The sequence below is a fragment of the Carettochelys insculpta genome, chromosome 3 (assembly GCF_033958435.1).
Source record: "Carettochelys insculpta isolate YL-2023 chromosome 3, ASM3395843v1, whole genome shotgun sequence".
Taxonomy (NCBI): Eukaryota; Metazoa; Chordata; order Testudines; family Carettochelyidae; genus Carettochelys; species Carettochelys insculpta.
Genome location: NC_134139.1, coordinates 137501350 through 137528923, shown reverse-complemented (window position 1 = coordinate 137528923; position 27574 = coordinate 137501350). Strand labels below are relative to the sequence as shown.

Genomic DNA, 27574 nt, shown 5'->3' with positions numbered 1-27574 from the left:
ATAAACTTCACCAAGGGACGGAATACCAGAATTGAGCCAGAAGTCAGCGGATTTAGGAAATCAAGACCTGGCCCAGAATCTAGCTATTACTGGATATTGGCTGCACAATCAACAGATCCTTTTAAAAAGTCTTGTAGGTAGTAAATTGCTCGTTTAGTAGTTGTATGGGTTGCTCCAAAGCCAGATAATGAAAAGATTCACATTGTGTTCAATGGGTTTTGGTCGAGGTTATGCATTGCACAGTTCAGTGTATAACTATATTTTAGCAATTCTTTTGTTTCTCCAGGTAACCTGAGAATAATAATATTGTCAATTAAAAGCCAACATGGAAATGTATTGTTTTAATTAATTTGTCTCTACAGATTGGTCTTGTTGACCACTCCAGTTGATCACTACAAAAGTGGATCTATCAATTATTTGCTCTGTGAGACAGACATTTATCTAGTCCACAGGTGACTATCAAAAAGCTACTGCAACACAGTACTGTATATTAAACAAAACGGATCAGTGATTTCATAAATCCAGGAACATACTTAGACTCACTTTTTTTTTAAATTCCATCTAATCTGAGTTACTATCAAGCAAAATACATCAGTAAAATATCTAGTTGATCAGATACTGTCAAAGTAACTCTGTCATTACAGGAAAGAGGTTCCTAACTTTAAGAGACAAAAATAACAAAACTGATGAGATGAACAGAATCAGTATACAGCTTCCAAAATATTCTAGGACTGTTTACTTTCAGATCAAATATGAGTGATCCCAATTAGATACAGATCTGTTCTAATGATTGTCAAGATAGCTATCATGCCAGATAATCACACATCACCAATTTCTGGGATAGTAACACTCATTTCAACCATACCCCAATATTTGCCAAAAATGTCATGGCTTAGATTTTTTTTCCCTGCAGATACTGGTATGGGTTATAGCCCAAACACTGATAATCAGAATTTAACTGAATTTGCAAAAAGACTGGTAACTGACTTATCTTTAAGTATGCAATAGGTATTTACTGTGGCTTTCTGATCATGGTGGGCCAGGGGATTAATGCAGCTATGTAAAGTTTGCTGGTATATACAGCTGGACATACATGATTAATAATGACTGCTCATCCTGAGGCCAAATTTGGTACCACAAACTGTGATCTTGCAATCTCTCATAAACTAACTATGCCTGCAGTGGGACAGCATGCAGCTGACATACCTCCAGGAAGACTAACGGAAGGTGGACAAGCATTTATACTTGATAAGGTAGTTTTCATCTCCAGCACTAGGTGCTTATTCATAAAAGCACTTAAGCCCAAGTGCTTCCTTGAATCAGGGCTGTGATTTAAAAATAACTGCAGTTTTTCATTTTGGAACTGGAGTTGCTGTTCTCCAATTGATTTTACACAGAGATGGTGCATATGCATGCAGTTAGTAAGCCTGTGAAATGTTTGGGGATCCATTTGGAAGAAAAGTACAATATAAATAGTGTTATTTCCGTAATAATCAACAGTCAGGAGTACCTGTTCAAGAAAACCATATACATACCGCATCCTGTGGCTCTTCATTAGCTAATATCTTCCTGACTTATAAGTACCTCTGCAAAAGCTCGTGCTGATATTTTCCCTCACATAATTTTCTAGCAAATCAGGATTGTGACAACTGATGGATTTTCTATAATTGACATGCTGGTAGATTAACAAGCTTTGGTCATGACAGCAGCAAAGACAAAGGAAGAGCTGAGTGATTTCTCAATAAAGTCTCTCAAAGCATTTCATAGTCTTGTTTTAAAATACTGTACTTTCCCTCAATGAATTTCTGTTCAATTCTAGACTGAACTTTTAACTCATTAAGTTCTGAAAAATATACTTCCTTGCTTCACAGGTTATCTTTAAAACTATTCTAATTTCCCACTCAATATAGGAATGTTAACCAGTTACCCTGTAAGCATGAGGCTTACCCATTAACTACTTAACTGCCCTTGCCTGTTAACTTTGGCAGCAGTCAGATATGCTGGACCAGAGCAGTTCTGGCAGTCTGGGTGGCAGGACATGTCTTAAAACAGTTAACCAGTTACGTGCTATCATTTAACCAGCTAACCCCATTTCAACATTCCTAATTTGATTATCAATATACATACAGCTTTGCTCACTGGCCTCTGAATTTCTAACCCAGACAAACCGAGCTACTTCTCACAAACGCAGAGTAAGATGTAATGATACATAAACCAAAAACATAACCAAGTTGATTTAAGGGCAAAAAGACATTTGTAATTATTATGGGACTTAGATAAAATGTGAGGTTACTATCCAATATATATTTGTTTACCTGCTCAGAAACAAAAACAAAAACAAAAGAGCTTCAACCCGCTAACATTTGTTTTTTGAAGTGTCAGATATCATTACTTCCAAGATGTCATCAGAGTGCCTTCATTGGCTATGCATAAGGTCAGTGAATATTAACTTCATTTACACTCGGCTGAGAATTGGCTGGTGTCAACAATAGAGGTTTAGATCCTCTGCTGAGCAGGGTTAGAAGCTGACAAAAAGCTGCCACAGAGGAAGATGGATGATCATACTAGCTGACCCCATGCTTCCCTAAGTGTCACAGTTTCGTCCTCCTTTCTCTCTCCATAACAAAAGACCCTCTCTGAGCTTCCCAGTGGCCTTCAGCTTTATTGGTGCTAACAGGTCCAGACATTTTCATCGATTGGATTCTATACTTCTTAAACACAAGAGCTTGCCCTTTTTGGCTAGCCAAACCTTGGCACAGATGTCTTTTTCTGTAATTGCTTCTCTTCTGTCTGTTGGGAAGGATGCAATTGGACAGGCGAACATCATGTCAACACAGAAAATGTTTCACCATTTATCGCAGTTTCCCAATGGCATTTTAAGGAAAGTGATATGTAGTTTGCTTGGAGGGTTTAACCCTTTCATGGCTCATAGAGTGCAGGCAAGCAAAGAAGCAAACTGTTGTAATTTTGCAGCCAGGCAGGCAACAGTGCCTTAATGGCTAGACGAATTAATTTCACTGACAAAAATAACAAAAAATACTATTAATTGCTATTAATTCTCCTAGCAGTGTTAAGAAATCTGTCTGTCCACAACAGAAGTTTATTTTTATGCTGTTTGCAATCAAACTGAAAGACTGTAAAAGGCTGAAGAACCAATTTAAAAAAAAAACATATAATTAACCTGTGGAATTTGCTGACACAAGAGCTTGGTGAGATTGACAAAACGCTTTAAGGCTGTAGATAAATGAAAATATCCACAGCTACTTTAGATATGCTAAAAAAATTATTAAAGGCTTAAATTCTCTGCCAATCCCATATCAAAGTTGCAGGCAGGGTACAAGAACAAGAAGAAAAAATTAAAAATCTTAAAGAGAATGCTTCAGAGAGAAGCAAAGATTTGCAGGGTTCTAGCACATTCCTCTGAATCATCCACCGATGGCCACTGCCACAGTAAATATAATGGACTATGGCTACATCTACGCTAGCCCCAAACTTCGAAATGGCCACACAAATGGGCATTTCGAAGTTTACTAATGAAGCGCTGAAATGCACATTCAGCGCTTCATTAGCATGCGGGAGGCCGCGGCACTTCAAAATTGATGCTGCTCGCCGTCGTGCCGATCGTCCCAACGGGGCTCCTTTTCGAAAGGACCCCGCCTACTTCGAAGTCCCCTTATTCCCATCTGCTCGTGGGAATAAGGGGACTTCAAAGTAGGCGGGGTTCTTTCGAAAAGGAGCCCCATCGGGATGATCCGCACGGCGGCGAACCACATCAATTTCGAAGTGCCGCGGCCACCCGCATGCTAATGAAGCACTGAATATGCATTTCAGCACTTCATTAGTAAACTTCGAAATCGCCATTTGCATGGCCATTTCGAAGTTTGGGGCTAGTGTAGACATGGCCCATATGTCCCAGTGTTCTGGGACAATACCTGTATTCTCTCTCTCTCACACACACACGCACGCACACATGCATATGCGCACGTGTGCGCGCATACCCACACACACACTGGTGGTGCACAGTGATTCTACAAACAGCATAGCTAGTAATGCAAAACTGATCCTCCAGTGGTATACAGACCATGTGACAATCTTTCTGCTGTTTCCACCAGCGCCAATAAGGGTGCCTAACCAGGAGTAAAGGAAAAATAGTCACATACATCAACGTCATCACTTTGATTTGAAATTGGCACATGACAGAACAGCACTCAGGTCTCCTGGAGCTATGTTGCATATTTCATGGCCACAGGTGAGAATATATTTTATTAATAAGGTCGCATTTTAGTCATGGGTATTATTAGTAAAAGTCATGAAGAGGTCACAGACAGTAAACAAAAATTCAAGGCTTATGACATGATATGTACTAGATAAACCTGACTAAATATTGGATGCCCTGGAGCATGGGTGTCCCAGGGGGCTCTGAGAGGGGGCAATGGCACACAGCTCAGGACCCTTCTGGTCCTCAGGGGACAGGCAGTGGCGCATGCCCTGGGACCACCACTGGTGCCAACAGCAGCCCAACACCCCCACTACTGTGGGGATGGGGCAGGATAGAAGGTGGCCCACAGACCCCTACTGGTACTGGGAGGTGCAGCTTGAGACTGTCACTGCTACTTCAGAGTTTGGCACATGTTGCCCTGAAACTGTTGGCAGCCATGTTTCTGGCCAAGAGGCTGCTTAAGCTGCTCCTGAGTCAGCCATGCCAGCTGCAGAAGTCACAGAGGTCCCAGAAATCATGGAATCCAAGACTTCCGAAAGACTCGCAGGCTTAGTTAGCCAATATAATATTTCACTATTTAATTGACGGATTCCCCAAATAGATAAAAGTACAGCTGGTCAAAAATCTTTTTCATTTAAACGGATTTTAACTCAGAATTGGAGGGGATTTTCCAAGCACTTTTTCCCAAAAAACAAAGCCACCGAATGCTCAAAAACCAAAATATTTCAATTCAAACTGTTTAATCAGGCTGTGCTGCAGTCAGGCAGGATAGTGAAGTAACTAGGGCACCTGCCTAATATGTTCTTTCAGTTCAACTCAATACTTTGCCATGGACTTTCTGTGTAACTTTGGGCAAGTCATCTCTGTACCTCTGTTCTCCACTTATAAAATGGGGATAATAGTGCCTCCCTATCTAAACAGGAAGTTGTGAAGATAAATACTCAGAAAGACAGTGAAATGCTCTGAGGTCTACTGAGGAACAGTGACAGATAAGAAAAGCATTTGTACAGTTATCATTACAACTACAAATGTGGATTCTAGCCTGGAGAATTGAATGGAAGTAAGAGACATCTGAAAAACAACTCCACCGCTGTGGTATTTCCAAATTAAATTATTTCATTCTTCTGCTGAAATACTTTGCCCTTTTTTTTTTTTGGCCAAAAAAGTCTAAATGTCCCACAGAGAAAAAAAATCACTTTTAACTGTAACTAGTTGAAAAATAGAAGTTTACCTCTATCCCTAAACCAGCAGAAAAATAAATCTGTTCTCAACTCCAGTCACAAATTTAATACAGATGTACTGTGAATGACAGATTGCATAAATGCATATGAAGTTAACACTGAAAATACTGCAATACGTCTATTTGCCTAAAATGTGATGCTTACTGTATATAGCATTATACAACTTAAAATATATGATGTTTGTGTAAGCTTATGCCAACACTCATGATTGTTGGCAAACACTTTAAAAAAAACCACCAACACACTAAATCAGAAATATCACACTGATAATATGAAAACTGCATTTTAAGGAGGCTAATCCTGAAGCCTATTTTCAAAATAGCTCCTATTAAAGTGGGAGTTTAGTTTCTGTAAGGACAGCAAGTTTGGGCCCTTGTATTTTGTCTTAACAACAGATGGTTCCGACTTGGGGCCATCTCCTGCTCTTTTTACTCACACAAGTGATCCCATGGGACTAATTACTTGTATGTCTAACACAAGCAGCCTTTTGCCCAAGGGAAAATAAGCAGTTTTGTATTTAAAAAAAAAAAAGAGAGAGACAGAGAAAAGAGTTTGTGGTCACCTGCTCAACTCCAAGATGTAGGGAAAAGGAAATTTGTGTCCAAAGAAAGGGGACTGCCCCTGCAATGAAACTCCACTGTGAAAAATTCCATGAAGAAAGCTCAAAGGGGTCTCCTCTACCTAGCTGGAGGGGGGGTGCCACAAGTGGGAGATGAGTTTCCTCATCCAGGCCTGAAGCTATGGTAACTTCCATTGGATTGCCAATCCATGTGACAAACTCCAACAAGTGGAAGCAGTAGAGAGGGCCCAGCAATGCAGCATCATCCCTGGCTTAGGGGACTGGGTCTTCATATAGATAGGCCTGGCCCTTGAGAAGAATGAGAGATCCATTGGCTAACCCTGGTCGTTAAGTTCCTGAATGAGATTCCTGACAGACTGTGGCACCCCCATCACTGGATGTTTCCAAACAACTGGTTAGACAAACACCTGTGAGGAATGATCTAATCATACTTAGACCTGCCTCAGCACAGGGCGCCAAGACTTGACAACCCTTGAGGTCACTTTCAGCCCTACATTACTAAGATTCAATAAGCACATGAGGCAGGGGAGATTTATATGGAGGGTCTGTTCCCCACTGGCAAACACTAGGGAAATCCTTAGTCCAAGTGATTCCCCTCATTCTGTTTAACATTGGCCACGTAATGCAAGTCAAATATGATCACTCTGCTGATGGACATTAGTGTTAAGATGCAGAAAAACACTAATAATAAAGCTTAGTGCTTATATAGCACCCCACAGCTTCGACTTGCTCATATTGTATACCTGCCCAAGACAGTTAGAGGTGGCCTCCTGACTCCTCTCCATTGTCTCCAAAAATCACAGGCTGCAGCATAGGCTGCTGTCCCTCTTCATGCAACAATGTGGGTGGGGAGCAGTGAGAAGTGGGCACCTGGCAGCACAGCTGAGCCAGCATGGACAGGAAGTAATCTGTACCAGTTAGAAGACTAGCACAAATTCTACATCCCCCTTGGAATCAGAAACCAAAAGCCCAACTGCAGTCATAATATGACCAACGGTTTACCTCCCAGGGAAGCACAACACAAGAGTGCTATTTAACTTGCGTTTGTGGCAAAACCATAATCTAGTCCCTTATAGTACTTAGTTACTGCACTAAGTAAATAGAACTACTGTTCATTTCTGCATTATTTGGGAGACAGACAGCTTTGCTGGAATACTGGGTGGTGTAGTATCAACATGTGAACTCCTGAATCTCTGCATTTTTAGTGTTCTATGAGGTTGCTTCCTCAACCCCCTGGAGAGAACCAATCATCTTTAGGTATGCATATAAAATGCACATTACAAAACAACATAAAAATGTGTCAACCTGAATGATGAAGCACCAGATTCCCCCTTAGACACTCAGCTCACAGCTAGAAGCAGCATGAATACAATTTGCCCATATTTACCAGATCAAACAAGACACTTTTCTTAACTGATGACAGTGCTATTAGAAAACTAAGGTTTACCTTATCAATCATGTGAATCCTGCATATTCTGGGATGCTTTAGAAGGAAAGGAAATCCCAAGCAAATAGTCTTTTTGTTTCTGTGGAGCTTAGCTACAGTGGTTTTTATGTGTGCAAATGACCTGAGCAGGCTGTTTGCGCATATTCTGAGAGAATGTCCATCAATCAATGTCAATATTCACCCACACCCCATTTTGACTGACAACTGGCAGTCAGCTATCTAGTGAATGTTAATGAATGATGAATAACCTTGTCATTGCTTAAACATACATGCATCTCTTTAAAATGGTGGAATTAAAACACAGTCTATGGTTTTCCTGATCAATCTACGTTTTCATCTACATGCTGCACCAGAATGGGCAAAAAAATCTGTGTTGAAAGATTCATATTTAACTTGAGCTATTGTGAACATGAATGATTTTATTTTCTAACAAGGCAACCCTGTCTCAGCTTATATTATACAAGCTTAAATCTCAGATCTCTGAATATGCATTTTTTAACCATTCTAATACACACTACTCTGCAACTCTGTACTTATGACAGGAAATCTTTAAACTAAAGATCAAAAGGAAGTGTGTCACTCCTCTCTCACACTCCAAGAAACATGTTAGAAAGACATTATTATTCCACTCTTCCTTATTTCTTGTCATAATTCACTAGCAATCTCACTGATAAGAATTTTTTTTACATTAGGCTAGTCAGACATAAACAGATTTGTTTTAACTGACACATTGAAACAACTAATAGACCGCAGTCCCCGGGAAGCCAAAATGCATCCCTTTTCATTCAGCCAGTGACACCCTTACACAACTAATGAAAGGCAAAAGTGCGTGGAATGAAAACCCATGCAAATTGGTCCCTGGATCGAATATTGTGTTCATGACCAAACCAACTTTTCCATATTCCTTAATATTTTAAATATATGTGGTACTTTTGGGTCTCTAAAGAGGCTGCAGGTTGGGCCTGGCTAGAAATGTGATTAGTAGCTGAGACTGTGGAATGTTGGGGTTTGCTGCAAGTTAAAATATCGATGTCACTTTCTTAATCTTGCAAAAAATAAAAAACAGTTCCCCCTAATTTCAAAAGGAACTGGGCATATTTTTAGATTTCTTCATAAATAGCAAACATGAAAATAAGAATGTTAAGACTCAGAGTATTTTCTAGTTATAGTAGGCTCGCTCAGTGTGGAAAATCTGTATCTATTCCTACCGTCCAGGAGTCAAAGGCACAACAACACACAACCAATATAACTTGTCAAAATGAAACAAGTAAAAACAATGAAAGTTGTTCAATCACATTTTTGACCAAAATCCAACAGCAGATGTTGAAGTATTGAAATTTGAAAGACTATGACCAGTTCTAACATCCAACTTAAGTTAAAAGATTGAATGAACACTGCATAAATAAAAAGGCACTCAATGAGTTCAATGGGCTTTGGCTCATGTTCTGAAATAACTCCAATTAAGAAAGAAGCAGTGCTTTTTTTCTCAAAAAAAAAAAAAAAAAAAAGTGCCAGAACTCAAGTCCTGGCAGCATCCTTAGCCCTGGGATCCCTTGCAGCAGGGGGAGAGGAGAGGGTGGCGAAGGGGACCCTGCAGACCCCTGGCCCTGGAGATGGCTGGGGCGTGGAACCCTGTCTGGCAGTCTCAGCCAAGGAACCCCAGTGGGGAGGAAAGTGGTGCTGGAACACAGTTCCACTGTGTTCTAGCAGAAAAAAGCCCTGGAAAGAAGCATTAAAACAAGTCAGAGAACATAGGAGAGACTTGCAAAGAAGAGAAACAATCTTTTAAGCACAACATGAGAAAATCCAGTTAGGAATAAGTATTGTTAAGAATTACATTGCTGTATAAATAGGATGATAACATAGGCAAATAGAAAATAGCTTTACATGCACTCAGGGACAGATTTTTAAATAAATTTAAGCAATTAAAGATGAAAACAGACGCATACTGCAATTATCAAAAGTGGCAAGCTGCCTAACTCCCACTGACTTCTGTATAGTAACAGAAGCAACTTCTGTATATTTAGGCATCTAAACATCTTTAAAAACCTGGTCAAGGCCTTTGCTAGTTTAGACTACAATGGCAAAGGCCATGCATTAGTGAGACAGTTACTAGAACACTGTGTATCAAAAACAGTATCAGTGACTCAAGAAAACCTGTCTGACAGTGAAAGTTCAATTATACATTTATTCAAAAAGAAAGTTATAGACTGTGATCAAATCAACTCTTAAATTCCTATATTCGGACAAAATTTCTAATAGTACAGAGCTTTTCACTTTAGCAGACAAAGGAAAACCAAGATCCAATGGCTGGAAGCTGATGCCAGACAAACTCAAAGGACACTCTTTTAACAGTAAAGGTTAACCAACCAATAAGCACATGGGATACTATATCACTTGAAACCTTTAAATCGCAGGATGTCTGTCTAAAGCTTGGTCTAGAGTAGGCAGGTAAGATGACTGCAAATATGCAATTCTAGCTATGGCAATTGCATAGCTAGAATCAACTTATCTGCAATCGACTTACCTGTCTGTCCTCACTCAGGAAGGTCAGTGGAAGAACCTTCCTTACTCCTCACCACAGTGAGGAGCACAGGGGTCAACTGCCGACCCCTGATAGGTCGACTGCGTGCATCCCTACCAGGCACATGAAACTGAACCACAAAAGATCAACCCTGAGCAGATGTATCTTCTGGGTAATGTAGACATAGTCTCAGATACATACCTTATCTCAGTCCAAAGTTGTATGTTGAATACAGGACATTGGATTTGGTATTTTGTGTTACGCTGGAGATCAGACTAGATCTTAAGAGTCTCTTCTAGCTTTAAGAATTTAGGGGTGAAATCCTGGCCCATTGAAGTTAATTGCAAAAATGTTCAGCATTGGGGCCAAGATTTTATCTTACCAGTCTATACACACTGCTACTGACAGGAGATTAATAGATAAAGATTTGTCCTCACTATGGCACAAAATTGATATCACTGACATTGATTCAGCAGCTATGGATAAAACATGTGAAGTTGGTGGCAGAGAACTTTCCCATCAACTTCTGAAATACACCTCCACGAGGGATATAAGTCACATCAGGGATCAGCATGGGTGCCAGGAGTAGCACCTGAGCCAATCTGCAACACCAGGTGGGAACTCAGTCCTGCCCCTCTTCCCCGATGCATCTAAGAGTTTGCTCAAACCCATGACGTCTGTGGATTAACAAAAGACCACCTAATGCTTCCAACCACCATCTAAAGAGTAAAGATCTGCATCTTTATTTATTAATTAAGCTGTTGTAAGTAGGATTATTGGTGATTTTAAAACATATCAAGCATGCAGACTGTGCACAGAGGTCAAAAGATCAAATTTCAGCATCTGCTTTGGAAAGGTTGCTGACCCTTGAGTTATATCGTAGGGAGCTCTCTCCCACTGACATACTGCCATATCTACACTACATGAAGTTGACATACGTCATGCCAACATCTGTCATGTAGTTTACATAACTGAAGCAGTATAATTTTGCCTTATTGCCATAATGAAGACAAGTCCTAATACATTATGTTAATATAATAATTTCATCTTGGCCATCTGTGATATATAGATAAATAGCAGATGCTTTCTGTGATGTCACTTATTTTCATGAATAAATCAGAAAGAAATATATAACAAATGGTGCAGTCACTAATGAGAGAAATTAGCTTGTTGTGTGCATCAATGCAGGTTGAACCTCTCCAGTCCAGCATCCTTGTCACCTGACCAGTGCCAAATCGGAGAATTTGCCAGACCATGGGAGGTCCATATTGTCTAACATCTCCACTGCTTTCTGGGCTCCGAAAAGATGTGGGGTAAATTAGAGCTACATAATAAAACAGAACACTGAGAGACTGGTGGCTGCAAACAAAATTTTATGGGATCACAGGAAACTTGGCCATGCCCATGATAAGTGGATCGCCAGCAAAACTTATGTCAGACTATGGATGTTGCCAGATCAGACTGTGTCAGACTACAGAAGTTCAACTTGTAGGTGATAACTCTTGACTCATCATATATTGACTTCACAAATATATGTCTACTCCTATCCATAGACCCAAACCCGGAAACCATACATATTCAGGAAAGCATTTAAACTACCTGCTATATTGCTGATGACCTCAACGGGATTTAAAGATATAATTTAAGTATGACACTGCTTCCACAGAAATCAATAAGCGATTTGCCATTGACTGTGATAGATCAGGACTGGGCCCATCATTCCATTGCTTTAAATGAAGAGTTTGTAGGATTGGGTATTATATACCCAAAACTGGGTCACATAATCCAATGTCCTCAAAAAGAAAAAAAATCATTGGTGGTCTGCAGTAACTCCACAACACACAGCCAAAACAAAATGCAAGGGAAATATGTTGGGATTACACTGGAAAATTTTATACAATGCTAATTTCACAATGATCATTGAGTGCACAATTTGTAAAAGCAACTTTTGAAAATTTGGTCATCACATTTAGTCAATAGTTACACAACATCTTATGCAGCAAGAGATAAGCACAGTAAAGTTCTGTTTAAAGCCAAGACATTTATGAAAATCCTAGCTCACATATATTTAGTAGAAAATATGAAGCACCAGAAACTATACAAATTAGCAATGTTAATTAGCATATATTTATTTGTTGAAGATGTCTGATGCTATTTTTGCAGTGGATCTGCTGTTATTTAAAAGAGTCACATAAAGTTATAATCTAAAAACACAAATCAATAATAGAGGGTTACTACAGCTGCTGTGCCTGTAAAACAAAAAATAAAAACCAAAATATTAAGCTCTAGTCCTGCAATCATTTTTGCATGTGCCTAACTTTAACCTTCATTAATTTACCCTCATAAACTGTTTTCACTGAAATCAGTGGGGCTACTGAAACAAATGCACAGGGGTTTCTAAGGTATAATAATTCACTAAGATTCTGATTTGACTTACACCACTTCTACTCTTCCTTGCCTTTAGCAGGACTATTCCTAATTTAGTCCACTAGAAGTCAGATTAGATTTAGAACAAAGGCAGAAGTTTTATTTTACATGTAAGATTGTTGTTCAAAAGATGTAGTAAACTACCTCCACACGGAAATCAATGTAATCAAGAAGTCATAAGTTTGGTTTCCAAAATGTTCATCATTTGATTAATGCATTGGGCAACATTTGTCTACTACAGACATTCAACGAAAGTCACAAGCTGTTGCTGCTGCAAAGATTTTAAAAACAAAATTGCTGTTCTGCATGACCCCTTACACACTAGGAAGATTTTGCCACATGTCTGAGAGGAAAAATTCTAAGAATGCTTTTATGATATAAACCAGTGTTTCTTAAACTTTTTGAGACCACTGAATACCAAACAATAATATTTTCATATGGAACACCAATGAAAATTTTCTTCCAAAAAAATTGTTGCCAGACCAAAACAAAACAAAACTCCAAACAGCAACACGCACAGCAAAAACAAAATAAAGTAATTTAACCAGGTATCATAGTAATGAATAAGTAACATTGTATCTGGCTTTAATAACAGAAAATATACTCTATATAGGCTACGAAGAGCTTCAAAAAGATCTCAAAAACTGAGTGATTAGAAAACAAAATGGTAAATGAATTTAAATGTTGATAAATGTAAAGTAATGCACATTGGAAAAAATAATCCCAACTATCCCTGCACGGGGTCAGATGCTCTCAGCCCATGCTGCTTCCCTGTGCTCTGGTCACCCATCCCGCTGCACTCCCCACCAGGGTTAAGCAGCTCTTCGCACCTCAGGCCCCGGCCCATGCTGCCGCGCAGGGAGCTGGCACGTGGCGGAGGGGTGCCCGCCTCCTCCCCCTTGGTGGCAGTTGCCAAGCAGCCCTGGAGCCTCCTCAGCCCAGGCCCAGGGAGGGATGGGGAGCTGCAGATGCAGCAGCCTTGTCTTGGCTCCCCATCTGCATCCCACCACCTGTCCCATGTTAAGAAGGGGAAGCAGCAAGAAGAAACCTAGGTGCTGAGATAGTGCCTGGTGGCAGTTATTGTTAATGCTGATTACTTGATTGAATAACGGTTAAAACAGAATTTACTGTACCTCTTCTAGTGACCAAATGCTTTCAATGCTTATGGACAGTTAAAGGAGTTTCAAATGTGAGAGAATGAAAGCTCTTAAATGAGGTTTAAACTTTAATAATTTGTGAGCTGTTAAATTATCAATGAAATTCTAAGTGTCTGGTAACCTCAACCCTGAAAATATCTCTGTGCAATAAAGTGAAAATTTGTGACAGACAAATTAACCCTTGAAAGGATTTAGCATCACTGACAATTTTTACATCAAGATAAGATTTTTTCCCCTAAAAGATATTCTGGAAAAACTATTTGCGGGAAGTTCTATAGCCTGTGTTATACAAGTGGTCACATTAGATGGTCACAGAGCAATCCCTTCTGGCCTTGGAATCTATGAATTGCACCAGCTGAAGGCCAAAGGAGAAGCTGGACAGTTGACTCATTGTCTGGTAAAGAAAATCTTGTAAACGGCAGGTCACTTCAGGGGATTAAATGACAGGTAATGCTGAATTAAATAGGAGCTGCCTTTTGTTTCTTGGGCTTGATGAAAAACTCAATCACAACACATTTTTAGTGAAGACTTAAAAGTGACAAAGAGAAAGTTTCTCCACTTACATGAGGGAGAGGGTCATATTTACTATAAACCCTGGACTGGATGCATGTGATTTTATGGATAATTCCGGTTTGGTTCTTTTTGTTCTTAGTTCAGATCACAACAAAACTTTAGTTCTGATTACTAAAAGAATAAGTTCTAATATTTACAGAAGAGTAATACGTAAAACAAACTTACCCATTTTTAGAGAGCTACTGAAATAGTTCAGTAAGCAAATCCACATAGAAAATTCTAGTTTGCCTTTTGCAGAGACAGTAGTTTGACATAATTCAATTCATAGTCTTTCAGGTTAAGTGAATATACATTCACATTCATAGAACTTAAAACAAAACAAAAAAACCCTTGCTTACTGTTTTTGGTTCTCTGTGCCTTAAATATTGAGTCTGTTCTGGTCTGGCTATGGTCTGAAGAAGTGGGTCTGTCCCACGAAAGCTCACCTAATAAACTATCCTGCTAGTGTTTAAAGTGCTACTTGACTGCTTTTTGTTTTGATAGTGTATAGACTAGCACGGCTTCCTCTCTGTTACTATTCATAGAATTTAGTGTTTTAAATCTAGTAGACTACCACAGCAGTACAGGACTTATAGAATGGAGGGAAAATATTGAAACTGTGTATTATTAATGTGGAGGCTAAAAGTGAGAAAGCAATAACTGATTTTTTTAACTCTAAAATTCTTAAGTGGTAATAAATACAATAGCAACTGCTGACCCACCTAAAGATCAAAGAAAGAACAACTTTTCATGATTTCTCAGGTAATAAGAACCAGGTACTCTTAGAATGCCTGAGCTAATCAATACTAATGAACAGACCAGCTGGGACAAAGTGAGAACATGATTTCATGTTATACACTGTTAAAGCTCTGAGATACAACAAAACTCTTGAAATAGCAGCCCAATCACGCAAAAAGAAAAACAAGAAAAAACTTGTGCATGGAACTTCTGTTGCCTTCAGCTACTGTACCAAGAGTTGCAGCTATAGGCCCTCTTATCCAAAAAATGCCAAATCCCGCCTCTTTATTATTTCTGCATACCCTTATTATTCCACAACAATCCCGTTGTATTTCAAAAATAATTTATCCAAACACATTTGTCCATTTTTCAGCTCTTGGTATCAATGTGACAGAAGCCAGACATACATACAAAGGCCTCCAACCCTCCTATGTAAACAAAAATGACTGCTGTCTTCTCCCTCCTCTTTTGTAGCCTCTCTGACCCTTCCTCAATTCCTCCTGGCTTGCAGTTCCTTCTAACACAGAGGTTCTCAAACTCCCTTGCACAGCAACTGCTTTCTGACAACAAGAAATATTATATGACCCCCGACAGAGAGGGAAATCAAAGCCCACCCAAAAGCCACTGCCCTGTCGTGGGAAGGACAAAGCCTAAACTCAAGCCCCACATGAAGCTGAGGGCCAAAGCCCCAAGGCCTCATGCCCAGGTAGGGAGGCCCGTAACCTAAACCCCATTCCCCAGCACTGAAGACTTTGGCTTCAGCCCCAGGAGGTGGATTTTAGGCTTCCGTTCCAAACCCCAGCAAATCTAATGCCAGCTCTGGCAACCCGATTAAAATGGGGTCACAATCCACTTTGCAGTTCCAAACCAGTCTGAGAACTGCTGTAGCCACACTTCCCTCACACACACCCTGTCTCCCCCATGCCTGGATTCCACTAAACAAACATAAAAGGTGAAAACAGAAATAATTTACTGTATTTATGACTCATACCTGGTGAGCGTTGGCTTTGTAACTGCTCACACCTAAACTCACACTTGGGAAATCACAGAATCATAGAATACTAGGACTGGAAGGAACCTCGAGAGGCCATCAAGTCCAGCCCCTTGCCCTCATGGCAGGAACAAGTACTGTCTAAACCATCCCTGATAGACATCTATCTAACCTGTTCTTAAATATCTCCAGCGATGGAGATTTCACAACCTCCCTTGGCAATTTATTCCACTGTTTGACCGCCCTGACAGTTAGGAACTTTTTCCTAATGTCCAACCTAAACCTCCCTTGCTGCAGTTTAAGTCCATTGCCTCTTTTTCTATCCTCAGAGGCCAAAAAGAAAAAGTTTTCTCCCTCCTCCTTATGACACCCTTTTAGATACCTGAAAACCGCTCTTATGTTGCCCCTCAATCTTCTCTTTTCTAAACTAAACAAGCCCAATTCTCTCAGCTTGTCTTCATAGGTCACATTCTCTCAACCTTTAATCATTCTTGTCGCTCTTTTCTGGACCATCTCTAATTTCTCCACATCTTTCTTGAACTGCGGTGCCCAGAGCTGTACACAATACTCCAGCTGAGGCCTAACCAGCGCAGAGTAGAGCGGAAGAATGACTTCTCGTCTTTTGTTCACAACACACCTGTTAATGCATCCCAGGATCATGTTTGCTTTTTTTGCAACAGCATCACACTGTTGACTTATATTTAGCTTGTGGTCCATTATAACCCCTAGATCCCTTTCTGCTGTAGTCATTCCTAGACAGTCTCTCCACAGTCTGTATGTGTGAAACGGAAATGTTCACATTTGACTCCCATTTCTCTAGGCATCTGTGATGGAGTGTTATCTCCACATTAGCCTGGAAGGGTTAATGAAGCTGACAATGTCCAAATAAGCAGATAAGGCCTAATCAGTGCAGAGTATCCTAACTGGAGTACTGTGCCCAGTTTTGGGCACCACATTTGAGGAAAAGTGGGGGTAATTTGGACAAAGTCCAGAGAAGAGCAACAAAAATCATTAAAGGTCTAGAAACCACAACCTATGAGGAAAGACTGAAAGAACTGGGTTTGTTTCATCTGGAAAATAAAAGACAAAGAGAATGTTACAAGAAGGGAGAAAAAAAATCTCCTTAACCTCTGATGACATGACAAGTAACAAAAGGGCTTAAATTGTTTCAAAAGGAGGTTTAGGACAGACTTTACGGCTGCGACCACAATATGCCTCCCTTTTGGAAGGGGCATGTTAATGAGGGAGTTCAGAAGATGGTAATGAGGCTCTGACATGAATATGCAGTGCCTTATTAGCATAATGGCAGCCACACGCAACGTAAAATGCCGCTTTTGGAATGCATACTGCTTGTGTAGCTGGGGGCCTTTCTATAGGACCCCCTGACTTCAAAAGCCCCTTCTTCCTAAAACTAAATAGGAAGAAGGGGCTTTTGAAGTCTGGCGATCCTTTTCAAAGGCTCCCAGCTACACAGGCAATGTGAGTTCCAAAAGCAACACTTCCAAATCGTGTGCGGCTGCCATTATGCTAATGATGCACTGCATATTCATGTCAGTGCCTCATTAGCATTTTCCAAACTCCCTCATTAACATGCCCCTTCCCAAAGGGAGGGCTAGCATGACCACAGCCTAGGAAAAACTTCCTGATAGGGTGGTTAACCGCTGAAATAAATTACCTCGGTAAGCTGTGGAATCTCTGCTGTTGAAGATTTTTAAGGGCAGGTTAGACAAACACTTGTCAGGATAGTCTATAGCAGTGCTTCTTAAACTGCGTTCAGCAGAACTCTGTTGTTCCATGAACAACTCGCCAGTGTGCTGCAAGCATCTGACACTTTTTTGATACGCTCATGGTATATATATTTTCTGCTATTAAACTCAGATACAATGTTACTTCATTGATATGACACCTGATTAAATTACTTCATTTTGTTTTTGTTGTATATGTTACTGTTTCGGTTTTTAGGGCTGACAACATTTTTAAGAACATTTTCATAGGTGTTCCACATGAAAAATAATATTGTTTGGCGTTCTGTGGTCTCAAAAATTTTAAGGAACACTGGTCTATAGTGCTTGATCCTACCATAAGTACTAGAGGCTAGACTTGATGACTTCCCAAGGTCTCTTCCAGTTCTGTGATTCTTCCACCAGGCAAGATCACAAATGGCAGCCAGAACACTCCAGGAAAGAAAAGCAAACCAATATCCTTTTACCTCCTAGCAAGTGAAAGGGAACGAAACTTCAAATTTAGAGATTCTTTCTTGCCAGAGACAAATATAAAAAGCAGCATCTTCAGGAAAGACTATGGAAATCCCAGTTCCCTTCTGAACAGCTGGGGATGGTCGGGAATCACAGTCCATCCAGTAGTTCTCATCCTTCAGCAAGTACCTATCAGGCACACCTCAAAGCCTGCCTAAACTCTTCATAAATTGACATATACAGAAACAGCCACCACTGAAACAGAGTCACATTTGGAGACCAAGTCAGCAACTGTTTGACAGAAAAACTTCAGTAAAGGAAAAATAATCTGAAGCAGAATCTCCCGCATCCAGCTTCTTCTGGGTGCTGAAAGGAGGGAGGTCATTATCAGCTACCAGATCACCTGTGTTCTTCCTGAGCCACAACTTGAAGAGCTAATGTGTTATATACCAAGCACATCACCTCTCCACCCTGAAATGCTCTACTTAATACAGCTCCTCTGTGCCAGGATGTATGGGGTGGGAGACAGGATCCAGCCACACGGGCTGTATGCCAGCAAGGGACATGAAGGTGGTTTTAGTCCTATATGAGCTGTTTCAACAAAGGAAGAGATACGAAGTGCAAATGAAGAGAAACAGGGCAAACTGAAACAGCACAGAATTTAGGTAAATGGGTGATAATTACCTGTGAACTGCAGGTTAGCCAGTTCTTGAAATAGATACTCTAGGCCAAATCCTACCCTGATTCACAGTCCATCCAACTTACTCTTGTTAGAGGTGTTATGAGATCTTTAATAACCAATCTTTAAGCCTCAGAAGCAGGCATCTGCAGCAGTACAATCCTTCTAACAGAAAGCTAGAACATTAGCTCAGGATGAACTCAGACTCCTCAGAAAAATTATTCTGAAGTGGAATATGCCTGAAAATATAACAAAAAATGCCATATCACAAGTATGTCTGTAGACTCCCTTTACCATAGGAGCCTCAAACCTTTACTGGGAAGATCCTGTGTGCTGCAGTCTGGCTTTAGAAACTTCAACTCCCATGACACCTTGGAAAAAAGGAGGGACATATAGTGAGACTGCTGGTGTGCATCTCTGTCTTTAACAGGAGCTACTGCTAGGATGCTGGAAGCTGGTACTGAGAGCCTGCTGGGGCTTCAGAGATGGTTGCAGCTTCTCATGGATCCTGGGGAGAGATTTCTTGCTGTGCTTAGAGCTGACTGAGATGGGCGTGCAGGGAAAAACTGTGAGTAACTTTGGCTGTTTGGTAAAATGCTTACAAGAGAATATGCAGAGCAGTGAGAGTCAGAGTCTTGAGTTGACACAGAGTGATATTCTCAGTGAATCAGGAACCAGAGCTGCTGGCAGTTAGTGGAGCCAGCTCACAGCTTCAGAGGGGTTGTGCAGTTTGTCACCTTGCCTACATTGATCATTGATTCACACAACTGGTAGACTACATCTATACTAGTGAGGGGTTTGTTTTTTTTGAAAAAGCCTGGGCTCTTTCGAAAAATTCCATGGAACGTCTACGCACAAAATGCGTTCTTTAGATATTAAACCAGAAGAATGTGGCACTTTTTTCCCTGCTCCTGGATGAGGAAGAGTGCCTTTTTCTAAAAGATTCTTTGGGAAAAAATGATGGATAGATGCCTCAGGGGCCCGTTTTTCAAAAAAAAAATTTTTTTTTCATGGCACCAGATTTTTTGATCCACGGCCTTAGAACCATGGCACAGATTATTAGTCTTATTACAAGGGTCACCTGAACCTGTGGAACTCCTTGCCAGAAGATGCTGTGAAAACATACTACTTAGAATGTACAGGGGTCAGCCAGATGGAGGCACCACTAATTGTGAATTCCTTTGCGAGTAAGGGATTGCAACATAACCACTGGCATACTCAAGATCTCCTTTAATATCAACATCAGGTGCCCCCACACATAAATGAGTATTTCCTTCTCCCACATAACCCAGGAAGGAAAGCGGAGAGGGGGCTACATGTCAAATATAATGTACCTCATTGGCTGGACTTCTCTGTCAAGTCACATCTACTAGCACCAAAAGTTTACATCCCAAAAGAGATCAGAAGTTACTGCAGCAGTCTGTAGCTTTTTGCAAATTGCTGCTTGGAATGCACAATACCACTCCAAAAAAAAAATCAGGTATATACCACCCTTCACTTCAGGGATATACATTCCACAACAGGCTGTAACACTCATTTTTGGGGAAAGCAAAGTTTATTCTGTTGTGTTCTTCTAATGCACATATAAGAGTAAATTATGCCTGTCTGGCTTATTCCAGAAGTTTGAATTTTCAGCCGTGGTGCCAAATTAATTTTCATATATATTTTTTCAGTTCATTCATGTTGAGAGGTACTTCCTACCTTGTGAAATATCATACTGCTGCTCAGGAGCAAATGGGTACAGTTTCTTTTTAAATAATGTGAACCATATGGAAAGTGGATTACACTAGAACTTTACAAAGAATTCCCTTCCTTCCCAACAGACCACAGTCATTCAGATACTGTCCCAAATGTGGTCCTTGCATAGACAAAATAGGTGAAATTCCCACTGCACAGGTCATAGGCTATGTGAGAATTGCAGGAACGAGTGCTCCTGAGTGCTAACATTTCCATTTGTTTTTACAGCAGCAGAAACGCTATGTCTGAGGATGTCTTCGGGGCTCACCATTTCCTAAGTACTGTCAGGATCAAGCCCTAGAATGCAAGTTCTTGAATGATAAGACAATGTTTTATTGTATATCACACAACACTGAACATGCTGCCAGCACTAAAGAAATAACGGATATGCATGTTGCAAATAGAGTCCGACACATAAGCAGCTCATAGTAATACTAACCAGTCCCCCTCTTCACTTGACCCAGCTATTATGTTTTGCCTAAAACTAGGACTCTAAATTCTCTAGGGGCAGAGACAGCTATTTACCATATAAGTGTGCAGTACCTAGCAGAATGCAGCCGTAAGTTCGTTTATGCATATAGGTGCTACTGGAATGCAAATTTTTATGTGACTTATTCAATGCATATCCCAAATAAGAGTATTTATATGGATCAATATTTTAACAAATCTGGAGATAGAACACAAGGGAAAACTAATGCCAACGTTCAGTACAGGTTGAATCTCTCTAGTCCAGCATCCTATGGAGCAGACCAGTGCCGAAAAAGAGAATTTGCCAGACCTTGGGAGGTCAATATTTAGCAGCATTATCAACACTTTCATGACTTACTGGACTCTTGATGACATTTTGGGGTAGATTACAGCTAAATAAATGCACAGAACACTGAGAACCAGGACTGGTGGCTGTAAATAAACTTTATGGGACCATGGGAAACTTGGCCACAGCCATGATAAGTGGTTGGCCAAATCACTCAAACCATGCCAGATTACAGATGTTGCTAGACAAGGGAGTGACAGACTAAAGAGGTTCAACCTGAATTCAATCTTTGAATATCTTTTTTCTTCTTCCTTTTTTTTTTGGTAAGCTCTAGCACTTACTACGATTTGCAGAGTATTTGTTTATATGACAAAAATATCCTCTGCCAAAATATTGGTAGTCAATGTTAAAATTGAAAGATAAACTTTGTTTCTTAAGATGCTGAAAATACTAACTTATAAGAGATGTCAGGAGAGACAAAAAGGATGACTTTTTCAATCAGTATAGCTCAAATGAACTAACATAACGCAACTGTAAAGCGCTATTAGGGTGCCAGTAACATACCTGAGGAGGAGTTAGATGGCTATGTTGTAGCCTGTGCTCTCACCAAGCATTCTCTCTTGCCTGCCGCACAACCAAATAATACATCTTCCAACATGTTAGCCTCCCTCTTAACTGGGTTTTCAGTTGTGTTCAGTTAAGCCCATTGAGTTAACCATGATTGAAAAAAACCTCTCTTTTTCGCCTACCAAGATAGAATCTTATGCCTGGTGCTTACTAGCACGAGTAGTGGCAAAGAAGCCAATGCCTGGTCTTATGGGGGTTTTTTTGTTTGTTTCTTTGTATTTTGTTGTTGTTTTGTTTTGTTTTCAGAATTGAGCCCTTAAGAAGAGCCATAGAAGCTTTGGATTAAGGAAGCATGCACCAACATGCTTCTGCCTGATCTGTCACAAAGCTTGACAGTAACAGATAGCCACTTGCATTAGTGTCAACGTTCAGATAAGATTCTTTCAATATGTCACCAAAAACAGCAACTGTATCAGTGTGTCAGCTGTATTATCAGTCACTATAAGTTGATCATGCTTAATAACACCCTCAAGTGCAGAGAATCTTAACCAGTATCACAGACTGCAACTATCACAGAGTCAGCGTCACCTAGACCATTTTGACTTCAAGCTGGTAACACATTCATTCTGTGAATGACTGCATCCGACCTCCTCTCTCTCCCCAAGACATCAGTTTGCCTCAATATGGAGCCAAAATTTGTTTGTGAACTCTTAACAAGATCACTGAAAGAAAAAAGGAGAAATCCTATCCATGTGCTTCTGGATTGATTCCAGAGTTGAGTACTCTCTTAGCAATTGCTCTGGAAGCAGGCCAAAAATGGGCAGTGTTCCTTGCAAATGAACACAGTGCTATACTCAAGTACAAGATATCATTTAATTCCTTTGTCAACATCGCTGTGGTTAGAAATTAAGAAGCCTATTTAATAAAAATAAATATTTGAATTCCAATTATCAAAACACTGATTCCCTTGTCCTCCCCCACTGCTCCAGTTTTCCCTTCAGCCAGGCACTTTGTAAATTTTTACAAAAAGGCAAAGAAAATTAGTATTATAATTATAGACCTATCCACCGATCACATCATCAAGTGTGAGTTACCTAAGATGCTTTTTAAAACAAAAAAATAGTGTCCCAAAGAAAAGTCTTTTAAAGTTTCAGAACTTTAGGCGGAATTATTTTAATTCTTTTAACAGAGCTTAGATAAATGGTATTGAACTGATTCATGTGGGCAGTTTTTCACATTATAACTCTTAATGAGATCACCCTCATTACTGTAGAAACTCAGTCCTTTTCCCACAATGCTGAAAGATTTGTGCAATGCTGGAAAAGTCACAGATCAACTCCACACACTCCAACTACCTACCAAATATTTCACTGTGAACCCCTGCTGAAAGGAAAGATGTAAGTTTCCTGAAGACTAGGGATTCAAGATGAGACACTGCTTGTTTTCTTCCTTTCAATAGCGGCCAAATCGAGTGGTCCTTTTCCAATCCTTAGAAAGGCAAAACTCCCATTAAACCCACTGACTGCAGAATTCAGTTTTAGACAAATCTCAACGTAAGTCAGATATGTCACTCCCTTGATATTTAATGCCTGTAATAGTTTTACTTTTTGGTGTTTTCTCACTTTCACATTTATTGGAAAACCTTTTGTCTGCAGCACTGCGAACAAGTGTGCTTCTACAAGAAAAGTTTAACATTCCTCACAATTTTCTGCCACAAAGCATGGAACAACACCAAATAGTTTATATAATGCACAAATACAAGAATGTTAATAAGGTCTTCTTGGCAAGATATGATCTGTTCAGTACCATTACAATGAACTACAGTGACTGTCATCCTTACCTTATTCCTCTCTGAAGTATAACTTCTGCAACTGTATTTACATTGAATTGTGTTCTGAATTGCCTATTGGTTTTATATTTGAAAATGCAGTATGCAACTGTTGACTTTCATCCTCAAAAGAGCTAATTTAGTTAGGTTAGCCAGCATGAAGAGTATAGATTCAAATGCTCCATGTATTAGGATGGGCCTAATAATATATTTTGAGGCAAAGACAACAAAAATGTGAACAAAACACAACCGCTATTGTAAGATATTATTAAAAGTGTAGGTTTACTCACGTTCACAAGTGTCTCCTTTCTGCTGGTATCCAGCTTTGCAGATACACTTTCCAATAGGCACTAACCATTCTCCTTCTGCACTACAATGCATCCTAGGAGAGTTATCGGCCTCCTCTTCTGCGCTGCTCACACAAGTTCCTCGGACCTCAACTAGAGAGGAAAACTCTGAGCCAGTCACTGTATCTGGAAAAATAGCTAAGTTCTCAATAATAGACCAGCATTTCTTGTAGTAGACTCTGACAGAAACCAAAGCAATGCAGGCACCCACATCTTGAAATGCAAGATAAAATCCTTTCTTGGACAAAGGTCCAATCTCTCTCACCTCTGTGTTAAGTTTCATTTTTCTCTCCCCAAGATCACCCTGGGTAAAACTTTCATCTGCTGCAATTGTGTCTATTTTTACATACTGATTTTCTCGGATATTCCTGCCAGTGTCGTAGTCTGTTTCATAATAATGTAAGTTAAAAGTTTCTTTACATGTCCCCAGTACTCCAGGAAGACTGTTACAATCCCTCAGAGTGAATTTCAGTTCTACAAAAATCCTTTGTGCATTGCCTTTTGCAATCCAGTTAGTCCTCAGCCAGTTATTTTGGTTAGGTTCCATGACCTGGCATACCTGGTATGTTCGTATAGGAGTGTAATTTTCATCCAGTCCACTAATTTCTTCCCACTAAAACAGCAACAAACAGTTATTAATACAAGATAGCATCTTACCGCTATATTAAATTTATACATGTATAAAAATATTCTGACACAGGTTTGGTCTTCATTCTTTGTAAACAGTGATGCCTCAAAAATAGTGGAGAATTATTAAAATGCTAATATTTTGCATAAGAAAAGCACAAATTTTAATGGTGTTCTAGTTTGTGTTCCATGAATTTTAGCATATAAATAACCTTCAAAATACATTATTCATATTACAACAGGTTACAGTTATGTTGATTGCAAGTTCTATAAAGTACTATACAATTTACTCACACACTGATTATAGTTGGGGTTCACTCCTATGTTCTCTCATATCAATCAGAATTTTAGGTGAGCAAGGAATGAAGATGATCAATGATGTGCTGACAGAAACACATCTGTAATCAACCATGTAGTCTTAGAAAATGAAAGCCTTTCATTTTATATCCTTGCATACCTAAACCTTAGTGCCATTCTTGGTGCACAAGCAACCTGCCCTGAATCTTAATTAATAATTAGAATCTGCACTTGAAAATATTTTTACACTTCAGTATATGGCCCTCATTGTGACCACCACTTGCAGGGAAAATAACAAACTGGAAAAGAGATCACAAAGATGACATATCCAGCTTTTTATCTTGTTACGTATTTAGGGACAATTTCATCTCCCATTTACAAGCTACAGACCTGATCCTGAAAACCCCTACTCATATGAATAGGCCCAGTGACCAATGGTAAAACTATTTTACCTGACTACACTGGGATTTCATTTTAAGTAATTGAGGTTACACATTTGAGTAAGGGCTGCATGTGTGAATAAAGATCTGCAAGTTCAGGGCCTTTCCTTTCTTCTTATTTCCAAGTCTCCGCGGTATGGAGGTGCTAAAATGGTACATGCAGAATAATTGCATTATCTCGATTAAGTTGGAAAAAAATCCCTCTGACATCAGCTGGGCTAAAGTTAGATCCTTCAGATTTACCCAGAGATAATTAAGAGAAAAATCCAGCCCTTGTACCTTTTATAAATGTCCTGTAGTGCTCAGTTCATAACGCAAATTACATCTTAAAAGGGAAAACTTTGAAAGAGATCAGTAAGTTAAAGGCTGTCAAATAACATAGCTAACTAGAGCTCAGTCCCTCCAAGCACTCAGCCTGTTTCAACAGAGCACTTAACTACATGCTTAATATCAGTGGGATTACTCATGTGCTTAACATTATGCATGTACTCTTCTGGATTGGCTATTGGCACACTACAACTTCCAGAACTGAACCCCTATGGAAGGTGCTGTCTTTGGTAATCAGACTGGGAAGGCAATCACTAACAGATATTGGTTTCCCAGACCAAAACTCACCCAGTATGTAATACTTCATGAGCCTACTTGACAGCAAATGAGATCATTTCAAGTTGTTCTACTGCTCCAAGAAAAGTAAACGTTGATGAACTGATGCTGGAAGTTATTACCACTAAATATATTATGGTTGTAAGTGCTGAAATCCACAGAAGTTGTAAATATTAAAATGTGTTTCAAAGTATTTCAGTTACTATAGTTATGTTAGATATAGTAACACACATCTGATATTATCTTACTGTAAAATATTATTAAATGCTTTTGTAGGTAACAAATGAGTACATATTAAAACTTAATACTCTCTTAGAGAGGAAGAAAGCTTATCCTCAGTATACATTTAATAGATTTTAACTAAGATTTTTTCTCCTGTTCAGCTTAGTACAGATAAGGTGAGAGAGAGAGAGAGAGAGAGAGAGAGAGAGAGAGAGAGAGAGAGAGAGTGTGTGTGTGTGTGTGTGTGTGTGTGTGTGTGTGTGTGTGTGTGTGTGTGTGTGTGTGTGTGTGTGTGTGAGAGAGAGAGAGAGAGAGCACGCATGGAGCAATGCACAAAAAACGCTCAAGAGCCAAAGATCACTCTAAGAGTTTCACTCTGATACTCTCATTCTCAGTTTCATTTTCAGGATTTTATATTTTATCTCATGTAAGCAGTTTCCACATCATGATTGAGAGCCTACTTTCAGATATTCCCAAATTACAACAGTGTTATACCTTTGAAGTCAAGAGAGTTACCCTAGCATATCCAAAAAGCAGAGTACAGACCACTGAAATCTGAAAACCTCTGAATTCCCCTTTCCCCGCCCCCAAAAAAAAATCATACAAATACAGAACTCTGCCTTGGGTAGGGTAACACAAACCAGAAGAGCAGAGATTCTGTTAAGATCCTACCACACCAATGTAAATAATATCAGAGATGTTCAGATTACTCCTTTGCATGGAAAAAAATTCCAGCAGAGATAATCTTTTTTGCCAACACTCATCATCTCACCTTCCTCATCTTTCTAAAACCACAGAAAAGATCAAAAGGATGTGCATGTTTCTTTTTATGTTTATCTGAGAATTGTCAGGAGTTCTAGCTACTCTGAAAGGATTCAGAATTTCCTCCCTCATGTTACAGATATTTTGGAACATAACTATTTCTGTCTACCATATGTAAAAACTACTGTTTATAAAATCACCTTGCAATAATCTGAAAAGTATGTTTGATTTTCTTCTGACACTTAATGATATTAAAAAGAAATAAAGTTGTTATATGAGTAAGACATGAAGTACTCTTCTGCTAATACATATTGCCATAATGCATGTTAATTCCTTTGTTATTTAAAAGGTATTTGATGCCATTCAGAGCCAGAGAATACATTTGTTACTGAACTTCACCAAGCACATGATTATGCACTCGTTTCTTGCTATAAAAAAAAAAAAACTTCTCTTCTATTTGTGGCATGTTTCCATATTTGTCCTGGATTGAAGAGAATTAAAGGCAGCTGAATTTTAAAAAATACTATATTTTTAATTTCAAACATAATAAAGTGTATTCTGTTAATGTAAAAAATTATTTTTTCAGGCATCCTTACTATCATTTCACTGTTTTTTGAATACTCTATGCTCTTCTGAATCC

General features: G+C 39.5%; 1 protein-coding gene across 4 annotated transcripts in view; it reads right to left on the bottom strand.

Annotated features, from left to right (window-relative positions):
* EPHA7 (EPH receptor A7) overlaps window positions 1-27574 on the bottom strand; it is a 181432-nt gene that overhangs the window by 147787 nt on the left and 6071 nt on the right. For all 4 annotated transcript variants that reach the window (XM_074990866.1, XM_074990867.1, XM_074990868.1 and 1 more), the window contains exon 3: window positions 23927-24596. In XM_074990866.1, the coding sequence (XP_074846967.1) occupies window positions 23927-24596 (670 nt within the window). The remainder of the gene's footprint in view (window positions 1-23926; window positions 24597-27574) is intronic.